The 11,281-nt window shown below is 42.1% G+C and overlaps 1 protein-coding gene across 1 annotated transcript in view; it reads left to right on the top strand.

Annotated features, from left to right (window-relative positions):
- Positions 1-11,281, top strand: part of LOC117367697 (histo-blood group ABO system transferase 1-like) — a 44,033-nt gene that overhangs the window by 7,863 nt on the left and 24,889 nt on the right. Inside the window, exon 3 of the mRNA XM_033960509.1 lies at positions 7,828-7,863. Coding sequence (XP_033816400.1) covers positions 7,828-7,863 — 36 coding nt within the window. The remainder of the gene's footprint in view (positions 1-7,827; positions 7,864-11,281) is intronic.

The following is an 11,281-nucleotide window of genomic DNA, read 5'->3' as shown; positions in this document are numbered from 1 at the left end:
TGTGAGGTATAGATGCATGGGGAAGAGAGATAAGAGGAAGAAATGATGGATGTGGTGGTGGAGAGGGAACAGTGGGGTGGATAAAGAACGAAAGTGTAAACCTATCTTTTCTTTCTATTTAAACTACAGTACTTTTTATTTTGAGGACTGTATCTTTAATGTTTTTGTAGACTGTACTATACAGGATCCAAGTTGCATAGAAATTCAACTTTAAGAACGGTTTTTAAAAAAAACGGAACTCGTTCTTAAGCTAGGGACTGCCTGTAATAGTAGTAGTCATATCCATCATACATACTCCCACTCTTCCTTCTAGAATACCTTCAATTACAGACTCTAGAATTACCCAAAGTATATACTCTTAACCTTCCTCTATAATGTAACATAGGAGCAATGGTCTATCTTACTGCTCTTTTGAAGAGCCTGGATTTCAAATTTTGCCATTTCCCTCATTCTATATTCCCACTCTGGGGACACCCAGTAGTGTAATATAGTTTTTATCCCAGGACAAGCAGGCAGGTATTCTCACAAGTGGGTGATGTGATCCAACGGAGCCCCGATGCGGACCCCTCACAAGCAGTCTTGCTTGAAGAAACTCGAAGTGATTCTGATGACGGATGTCAGCCTATACAGTTGTGGAGCACATTGTGAGGGACATCTGCTGCAGGGACATTGGTCCTCCTCACAGAGGAAAGGGTCAATCAGCTGGTTGAAGCTGAGAGCCATACACCTGGCGCTGCAGGTGCTTGGAAGCTCACTGCAAGACAAAGCGGTATGAGTTTTCTCAGACAATGCAATGGCGGTAGCTTATGTTAATCAGCAGGTGGTGCCAAGAGTGCTCCACTATGCTCGGAGGCCCAAATGTTGTTTCAGTGGGTGGAGACCCATCTGTTGGCTCAGTGGCACATGTAGTGGAACTAGACAGTGTGCAAGCAGATTTTCTCAGCTGGCAGACTCTAGATCCTACCACTCTTACCCACTGCACCATGTGTCTCCTGCGTACCTCTTGAAATGTTTGCCGGTATGAGAAGCATCTTCCACCTGCTGCTCGCAACAGCATTGGGTCCCTTCTGATGGCACTTCCTAGTGGAAGATGCTGCTCATGCTGGTGAACATTCCAAGAGGGGGCAGAACATTCCAAGGGGGGTGGAGAGCCGCTGTGAAGACGGCACCCGTGGCAGTCCGCCCCCTCCCCTTACTTTGTCACTGTTAAGGACTCATGCAGTAACTTTTTATAATGGCCACATGCCAATGGTAAAAATAGCACATGGCTATTAATTTGGAAAATGGGAAAAACAGCCATTTTGTGGCTGCAACACAAGGAGCCTTAGTGCACGGGAAAGACAAGTGTAAGAGGCACGCTAAGGCCACTTTTGCGATGGCTTTAATAAAAGGGTAATGTATCACACAATACAAAGGAAAAAACAACCCCATGTGCAGGAAATGAGAGTGAAAAAGGAGTGGGGAAGGGACACACAGTCAAACCGGTGTGAGGACAATCATTTTATTAAAATATCATATATTCATATTATATATATGTGTCATGTACATAAGATACGGCAGGCATAAAATCATAACAGGTATAAAAATAGATAAACTGAATTCCAACATGGTCCGTGTTTCAGCAAAGGTAGCCTTCCTCAGGGGTATATAAAATGGAAGCCTATAAAAACAGAACAGCAAAATAAACCATAAACAAATATACAGTCTGGACACACGTATAATTAGACTAAATAATATAAATAATGTGAAGCATGTATATACTAAAATACCAAAATATGCAGATGGATGGCAATATAAACATAGAAATATATAAATAAATACACGATTACACCGTTAAATAATGAAGCATACATAAAACATGTGAATACAGATGCTGCACAAACATGTATATAGTGAACCCAAGCACAATACCGGATAGAGCTTTGGATTCTTGCCTAGAAATAGCTAAGAAGAAAATATTTAAAAAAAATTTAAATTGAATCAGGTTGGGCAGACTGGATGGACCATTCGGGTTTTTATCTGCCATCATGTACTATGTTACCATGCTAATATGGATATAGCAAACATTTATCAATGTGGATGAATACAAATGGAAAACAAAAAAGGAAAAGAAACCAAACCTAACCAGTAGATGGTGCCAGATTACTACTAATCAAAGAAGACTGCTGAAACAATAAAAAGAAACACGAAGGAACAAAAACTGTGCAAACGTAAAAAATGTCAGCTCAAATAAACCAAAAAAGAAAGGAAAAAATATATGAAGATAAAATAAGGCTGTAGAAAACAAAACTCAGGAAGATAAAAAGATAAAAAGAAATGTAAAATACCTTTCAAAGTCTGCTATCTTACACGGTGCCAAAAAGAACTCTGTGCCTAAGGAAGCATTTAAATTAAGCCAGATTACAAGCAGGCTAATTAAAAACTGAGTAAAAGCTAAAAAATCATGCTAAAGCATCGTAATTTAAGGGCATGAAGTTAAAAAAATCACAATTTAAGGGCATGAAGCAGCATCCAGAGTAAAATAAACAGATGACTTACCGATGCTGATAAGAACGCTGCAAAATACCATCTAGAATTAGACTACCCAAGACACAAATAAGAAGCCCACCAGAAGACTAGCTTGTTCAAACAGTAGAACACAGTAGGAAAAGAATCAGAAGTGAGTCAGGCGATACATACAATTCTCCAATGAACAGTCCCACATTTACTACCGTTGTAAGTTTGCCATCTAATCAGGATTCGGTGATTAGACTACAGGCCAATCAAGCATCAGTAGCTGATGGTCCAGCGGTGGGCAGGACAGGAGGAATCCCTTCCATCTCCTGTCCCAGCCAATTTGAAGAATTTTTATCTCCCTCCAGCCTCCCCCACGTACCTTTAGTATCCCTGGTGGTCCAGTGGTGAATCGCGACAGGAGCGACTTTCCTTCACTCCTACCCAAGCAGAGCTGCTAGCTGATTGTCTGCCGCGAATCCTCATAGTTCTGCCTAAGTTGCGCACACATTGGACATGTTCTATAAACTTGTACATAACTTATATCTATGCCCATGATCCACTCTTAACCATTCGTCCTTTTCAGCATCCACACCAGAACTGACACATAACTTTTATAGAGTTGTGCCTACCAAGTTACATGTGTAACTTCCAATTAAAGTCAATGATGTGTTGATTGTCTGTCAATTATCAGCACCAGTTAGGCCTGTTATTCAATTAAGGGCTAGATTCACTAAGGGCACGGATCTGATCCTATCCTTGTCCGGGGGGCTGATTCACGAATCGCCCTCATCAGAATCACACCCCCAACTGCCTGTCTGGATCGCTCTATAGCGATTCCAATGCATACGCTGACCATCTGTAGATGGTCTGTGCATGCGCTGGCAATCCGGGCCCGGCAGAGGAATTTTTTTTTTCTTTTTTTCCACTTTTTTGGAGCCTATGGTTTTTACCTGCTTTAAGCCCATGGGTTAAAACCATGGGCTTGCACTGCAGGGATCGGGGCAGGCAGGAGTTTCTGTCAATGAGTGAAAATAAGAACAAAGGAATAGATAAAACAGTGCTTATAGCAGCAAATAAAGTAAAAAATAAAGATGTTAAAAGCAGCAATAAAGGACTAGCTAAATGAGCCTTAGGCAGAACTGGAAGCAAAAGATAGCTGCTTTTCATTTAATTGGACGATGGAAGGCAAAGTTGAATTATTACATACTTACCATAATCGGGGCAGGCAGGAGATTGGGTCAAGCAGATCGGGGCTGACAGGGCAGAGAGCAGGGCGGCAGAAGGCAGGGCAATCAGAAAGGGCTTGAGCGACTGGTCCTCAGCAGTCGCTTGTTTGTGATCGGTGTTGCAGGGTTTTGGTTAGTGAATCGCGTCCCTGCCTACTTTGCATGCCGTTCCCCTCATTTGCATGCGCAGATCGGAGGATGGTCGGCAGAGAGGTAAGTGAATCGGGCCGGAGGGAAATCGGGTCGCAAAGGGGTCGCAAACCAATCGGTACACGATCGGTTTGCTTAGTGAATCTAGCCCTAAGTTGTGTGTGCACATCAGCTACGTGCACCCATGTATGCTCACAACTTTAGGTGCCATTTATAGAGTTTGGGGGATAATTCCAAAAATGTTTGGTAGTTCAACAATAAACTAAAGGTGAGCAGATCTGAACTCTGATAACTTACCAAAATATTAAGAGGCAAATCATTTTTATGGCTTCTAGTAACCATAGGATTTCTGTTACAGTGCTGCAAAACATCACTTAGCCAATAGGAATAGGTTGAACTAGCGAGGTTAGGGCTGATTGGGAGCACTGGGGTTTTTTTTTTTTTTTGGCAACTATCTTCCATGTTATAAAACTTATTAGTAATTTCCATTTGTTTTCTTCTTAGTATATTTCCTGGGGTTTTGTTTTGGAAATGCTATTGCTTTTATATTATGAGATTACCTTTTTCTTTGTTGTTTTTGTAATCTCAATCTCAATAATTCAATAATGATATAATTGATAAAAAGATTTTTTACCAATTTTCTCAAAATGGATATATCGCAAAAGTAGAAAAGGTTCAGAGAAAGCTGACAAAATAATAAAGGGGATGGAATTAGTGGCTTACTAAGGGAGGGGGGAGAGACAGAGGGTGGACCACCCCAGGTGCCATCTTTGCAGGGGGTGCCAGAACCTCTCCTCCTTTCCGCCCCCCTTGCGTGCCTCCTTAAATGTTCACCGGCATAAGCAGTATCTTCCATTTGCTGCTCACGCTGGCCTCGGCTTCCTTCTGATGTCACTTCTTGATCATGGGACCAGGACATGACATCAGAAGGGTGCTGAGGCCATTGCAAGCAGCAGGTAGAAGATCCTGCTTGTGCTGGTGAACATTTCAAGAGGTATGCGGAGGGGGGGGGGCGCTCAAGTAGTGGAAGAGTGGGGGGTGATCAAGCATTAGGAAAGAGTTGGGGGGCACACGGTGCAGTGATGCATGGCACCACCACCCTGGGAGCTAACCTCTTTCGCTACACCACTGGATGTAATGACTCCATTAGGAAGAAAAGTTAAACAGGATATGAATCTTCAGCTTGGAAAAGCGATGGTTGAGAGAGGTTTATGATAGAGAATTATAAAATCATGAATGGGGTGGAATGGTTGAATAAGGATTAGTCATTTTACCTTTCATACAGCACCAGAACAAGGCAACTGAATGAAAACACGTGTTAGTATGTTCTCATACTCTACCTGATTTAAGTTGTGGAATCTGTTGCCAGAGGATTTGGTCAAGATGATTTAATAAAAAATATTATCCAGATAGACTAAGGGGAAACATTGATTTTCTTAGCCCATTTCCAAGGATAAGTAATCTACTTTTTGGGAATTCAGTATCAGAGGCAAGATGCTAGGCTTAATGAACCTTGGTCTGATTCAGCAACTAATGTTCTTAGGTTTTAGTCAAGCCGCCCTCCCCCAACTTCCCTCCTTAACGCATCAGCAGGCTCATAATCAAAAAACATAGACATCCAAAAAGCATCCAAAAATCGGTACTTGGAGGTCCTAATCACAAGGATATCCAAGTGCCGATAATCAAAACCATATTTCTCTATGTCTAACAAGGTGTTCCAGCCTCTGTATGTTCAGAGCACAAATGGGCATAGTTGAGGCATGTGATAAGAACATAAGAACATAAGAAATGCCTCTGCTGGGTCAGACCTGAGGTCCATCGTGCCCAGCAGTCCGCTCACGCGGTGGCCCAACAGGACTAGGACCTGTGCAGTAATCCTCTATCTATACCCCTCTATCCCCTTTTCCAGCAGGAAATTGTCCAATTCCTTCTTGAACCCCAGCATTCCAGGTGTCCACCACACGCTGGGTAAAGAAGAACTTCCTAGCATTCGTTTTGAATCTGTCCCCTTTCAACTTTTCCGAATGTCCTCTTGTTCTTTTATTATTTGAAAGTTTGAAGAATCTGTCCCTCTCTACTCTCTCTATGCCCTTCATGATCTTGTAAGTCTCTATCATATCCCCTCTAAGTCTTCTCTTCTCCAGGGAAAAAGAGTCCCAGTTTTTCCAATCTCTCAGCGTATGAAAGGTTTTCCATCCCTTTTATCAGATGCGTCACTCTCCTCTGAACCCTCTCGAGTATTGCCATATCCTTCTTAAGGTAGGGCGACCAATATTGGACGCAGTACTCCTGATGCGGACGCACCATCGCTCGATACAATGGCAAGATAACTTCTTTCGTTCTGGTTGTAATACTCTTTTTGATGATGCCTAGCATTCTATTTGCCTTCTTAGCAGCCGCTGCGCACTGTGCCGTCGGCTTCATTGTCAAGTCCACCATTACCCCCAGGTCCCTTTCTTGGGTACTCTCATTTAAAAACATCCCTCCCATCATATAGTTGTACCTCAGGTTTCTGTTTCCCACATGTAATACTTTACATTTCTCAACATTGAACTTGGGGGATGGGTGGGCTTTGGGCAGTCTCAAGGGTGGGTTAGACATGGACGTCTTGCAGCAATAATCAAACATTTATTTATTTCATTTGTTTTCTTTCCGGGTGGCCCCAAAGAGCTCAGAACGGGTTACAGATTTAACATACATAATTTCCATACAAGTTTAGGATACAAGTTTTTATCCTAACGATACATACTAGGGTCTAATATTAATATACATAATATACAGTTTACTGGTCACAATTTGCTATAGTTATCCTTTTAGTGCAAGGTTTTCAGTACAAGTTTGATCCTAATTGAGACATCCTGGATGTAACTTATACGTTTGGAACTAGACCTGTTTTATAAGGAAGTGTCACAAAGGTTGGCCCAAACTGACCAGATGACCACTGCATGCATCAAGGTCAAACACCCCCACACTCCCCCAGTGCTCACTGACCCCCTTCCACCACACATAAATGAAAAGAAAAAGGTACATATCTGTCTCTAAAACAGCAGCATCTGGTATGGGGAAGCTTAGCAGAGCTGCACACAGGTGTCTTAAGTAGCCTGATGGGTGGGCTAATGAACCATAGAGAGAAAGATCAAGGTCTATAAGCCATTCTAACTACTACATCTATGGTAGAACGTGTGAGCCCACCCAGTATACTGCTATAAGTGCTATTGGGGTGGTACACAAGAGAGTATAGTAGGTTTTGGGGGGCTCACCCTAAATTATAAGGGGGTTATGATGAGATATACAATTGGCACCCTTTATGTGAAGTTCACAGCAGTGCCATCTGAGGTGTCCTTTTGCTGTGTTGGATGTCTCTGTGGCCAGTCCATTACTACGCTGGCCCCACCCACATCCAAATGGTCATGATTAGGACATTTTCAACCTGGATGTTTTTCTGATCGAAAATGGGGTATAAAGTTAGATGGTCTGGCGGCCTAGATGTCCCGGTGCCCAAGACATTTAAGTAGACTATTAAAATATATATATTTATATTTGGACATCCAGTAAGCAGTTTGCCATTCGAAAAAGGCCATTTTTATACCTCCAAACCTTGGATGTTTAGCTGGAAATGTCCAAGTTGGACTTAGACTGGGTTTTATTTTTTTTAAATGCCCCTCAAATCTTTTCAGAATTTTTGTCAGTCATTTAATTTTTTTTTTTTTAATTATTTAAAGTTATTTTTGGAAACTGCTTAATAGTTTTGCATTTAGCACTATATAAGATTAATAACATTTTATAGAATTAGTTTGGCAATTTTATAGAATTAGTTTGACAAATATATCACGTACATTCTTTCACACTGAAACAAATATCTTTTCTTACCCATCTTATCTTCTCTTTTATTTATTTCTTTCAAAACTGCTTTTCAGAAACTCTATTTCCATCTAATTGCCTTTCTCCTTTTTAGAATGAAGTTTTCCCAGCCGGAGGTCATGAACCCACCGTAAGTATGTTTTTCAGCTTCTAGGGTGATAAACAGGCGGATGCCTCCTAGAGGAGTCCTTTGTTTGTTATCTGTGTGCAACCAGCCATATGTGGGTAGATGTGTATTAAATAAAGAAGCACCATGAACAAAAAACAGAGGAAGAAAGGAATGCCTTAGGAGCCACATAGTGTACATTGAACTTTTTTTAGAGTAATACCCCAACATAACCTTGTTTCGACAGGGGGGCGTTGCTTGGCAGCTTAACATGTCGGACGCATAATCGCTTCTCCTCTCAACTTCGTGTGTCCTTTGCTGGTAAAATAGAGTTGTGGTTTCCTTTTTCTGATGAAAACATTGAACAGAGTACAAGGAAAAGTGAAGAGTGGAGTATGTTAAAAGGAGAAAGATTAATAACATTCCCTGAGGCACTTGTGGCAGAGAACCGTGGAAGATGAAGCAGTTAAGTGAAATCATTAGTGGCTACATTTGAACAGTGATTCTCCAAAAGGATATTGGGGAAAAGGAAAAAGGACAAAAAAAGCTAATGTTGGCAGTTTTCTGAAAAGTAATGTGGTCAACTAGGGGGAAGGTTTAAATAAAGAAATACGATCTAGCCTGCCTAGTGAGCCGTTGAAGTTATAACGGAAGAGTGTAATAAACAGTGGTTGAACCAGAATAGCTCATCTCCTGAGGGGGAAGAAGAAAAGAGGAAAAAAATGGCAGCTATTGTGGAGGTTTAAGCACGTAAATGCTGTTTGTTATGAATCTACAAATTACATTACATTAGTGATTTCTATTCCGCCGTTACCTTGCGGTTCAAGGCGGATTACAAAAAGGATCTATCTGGCCATTTCCAGAGGAATTATAGAATAGTTAGGGAGTAGTCAACTTGGTTCATAGGGACAAAGTAGTTCTTGTGGCGTTAGGTTGTTTTAGAGAGTGAGGAGGCGTTAGGTTGGTTTCGATTGTTGGGTATCAGGGATTTATTAAATAGTATGGTTTTTATTTCTTTTCTAAATGTTCTGTAGTCAAGGGTTGTTATCAGAAAAGTAGAGAGTTGGTGGTCTAATCTAGCTGCTTGTATGGCCAGGAGGCCATTATACAGTTTTTTCCATTTGACTTCTCTGATTGGGGGGTATATGAATGGAGCATGGGTTCTCCTTTGTCTGGTTGAGGTGGTTCGGATTAGATGGTTGTTTAGGTATATTGGGCTGTTTCCATTCATGGTTTTAAATAGAAGACAGTAGAACTTGAATTGTATTCTTGCTTGAATTGGTAGCCAGTGTGAGTGGAGATACGCCTCGGTGATGTGGTCATGTTTTCTCAGAGAGTAGATGAGCCTCAGGGCTGTGTTCTGGATTGTTTGCAGTTGTTTAATCATGGTTGCGGGGCAGGGTAGATAGAGAATGTTACAATAGTCTAGTAGACCCAGCATTAGGGCTTGAACTAGGATCCGGAGTTGAGTTTTGTCGAAGAATTTTTGCACTTGTCTTAGGTTTCTCATGATTGCAAAGGATTTCTGTATTATTTTGTTGATTTGTGGTTGCATGGTACAGCACCTGTCAATCGTCACTCCCAGTAGTTTTAGAGTGGTTTGCATGGGGAATGTGGTTGAGTTGATTACTAGGTTTGTAATGGATGGTGTCTTATCGTTTTCTAGGAGAATGAATTTTGTTTTTTCTGAGTTTAGTTTCAGTTTGTGGTCTTTCATCCAAGATGTTATTGTTTCTAATGTTTTATGTATAGTGTCTGTCATGGACGGTTTTAGTTGATCAAAAGGGAGAAGAATGGTGATATCGTCTGCATAGCTGTAGGAGATTATGTTTGATTTATCTAGACAGGTGCCGAGGGACACGATGTAGAGGTTGAAGAGTGTGGAGGATAAAGGGGATCCCTGAGGTACACCACAGGGGTTGGACCAGGGTTCTGACTTTTCGTTGCTTGATTTTACTCTGTAGGATCTAGTCTTTAAGAATCCTTGGAACCATATGTGCACTTTATCAGTGATACCAATTGCATCCAGAATTTGTAGAAGAATGTTATGGTCAACCAGATCAAACGCTGTGGATAGATCTAGTTGTATGAGGAATATTTTTTTTTCTGTACTGAGATGTTGTCTAGCTGTGTCCAGGAGGGATCCTAATAGTGTTTCAGTGCTATAATTGGTTCTGAAGCCAGATTGTGTATGGTGGAGTATGTTGGTGATCTTCTAGATAGTCAGTGAGGAATTTGGCTACTAGGCCTTCCATGATTTTGACATAAAATGGTATTGATGCTATGGGTCTGTAGTTGGAAGGTTGATATGTTACTCCTTTAGGGTCTTTTAGGATTATTCTGGCAGCTGGACAAGCTGTGGGAAGAAGGCAGTAAACTGTCAGCTTTAAATAATAACGGAAAGCAAAGAGACAGTTTCGTCAGAAAAGATCTTCCTATTTTCTGTTCTGAATTTAATAAAAGATCGTTGACAAAGAATATATAGTCAATAAACACGGAGCAGGAAAGGAAAAGAAGGAAACCTAAAGAAGCAAAACTGTATTTGAATTTATTAACGGCTGCATTTCAACAGTTTTAGAAGTCAGTAGGCAGAAGGATATACTGACAGTTTTATAAGTAACTAGTTATTAAGCCCGTTACATTAACGGGTGCTAGAATACTGTTCACCCTCTATGTTGCCCCTTCCATTCACTGCCCTCTCTTCTCTTTCCATCCAGTGTCCGCCCCCTCTCTCTCTGTTCCATATGGCCTTTCTCCATCTCCTCTTTCCTTTTCCCTTGGTCTGGCATACCTTCCTCCTTCCCTCCATGCCCTGCCATCTGTTCTTCCCTCCAAGCCATTCTCTCCCCCTCTGCTCACTTTCCTCCTTCAACTACTTCATCGGGCAACAGCAGCATTCACAATTCATTGCTGTTGCTGGCTTCAGGTATTCCTCTCTGGCGAGTCCTGTGTTCATGAAAACAGGAAGTAGGCAGGACCAGCCAGAGAGGAAGGCCTGAAGCCGCAACAGCAGCGAATTGTAAACGCTGCTGCTGCCTGAAGCACCCAAGGCAGACGCTTCTCTCCCCTCCCAGCCCAACCCCCGCTGACTCTGCGACCCTCCCGGCAAGATGACTTTAATAACAAACCTCCCTCCAGCGTTGGCAGCCGCAGCACGCTAAACAGGCTGGTTCGCGGCTTTCTTCTGCCATTGAGTCTCTCTGTCGCATCATTGATGACATCATTAGTGACGCGGCAGAGGGACTCAACTGCAGGAGAAACTCGCGAAGCAGCCTGTTTAACGTGCTGCGGCTGCCAACGCTGGAGGGAGGTTTGTACCGGTATGTGCAGAAGCGATATGTCTCTCCCCCTCCAGTACCTATGCAGCACTTTGCTGCGGCGCATCCTCCCATCCTGAGTCGGCCACAGCGCTCGAGTCTGTTTCTCCCGCTTTGTCTAGCCG

The sequence above is a fragment of the Geotrypetes seraphini genome, chromosome 10, assembly GCF_902459505.1.
Source record: "Geotrypetes seraphini chromosome 10, aGeoSer1.1, whole genome shotgun sequence".
NCBI lineage: Eukaryota > Metazoa > Chordata > Amphibia > Gymnophiona > Dermophiidae > Geotrypetes > Geotrypetes seraphini.
Note: the sequence above shows the minus strand (reverse complement) of the source record. Positions and strands in the feature narration are given on the sequence as shown.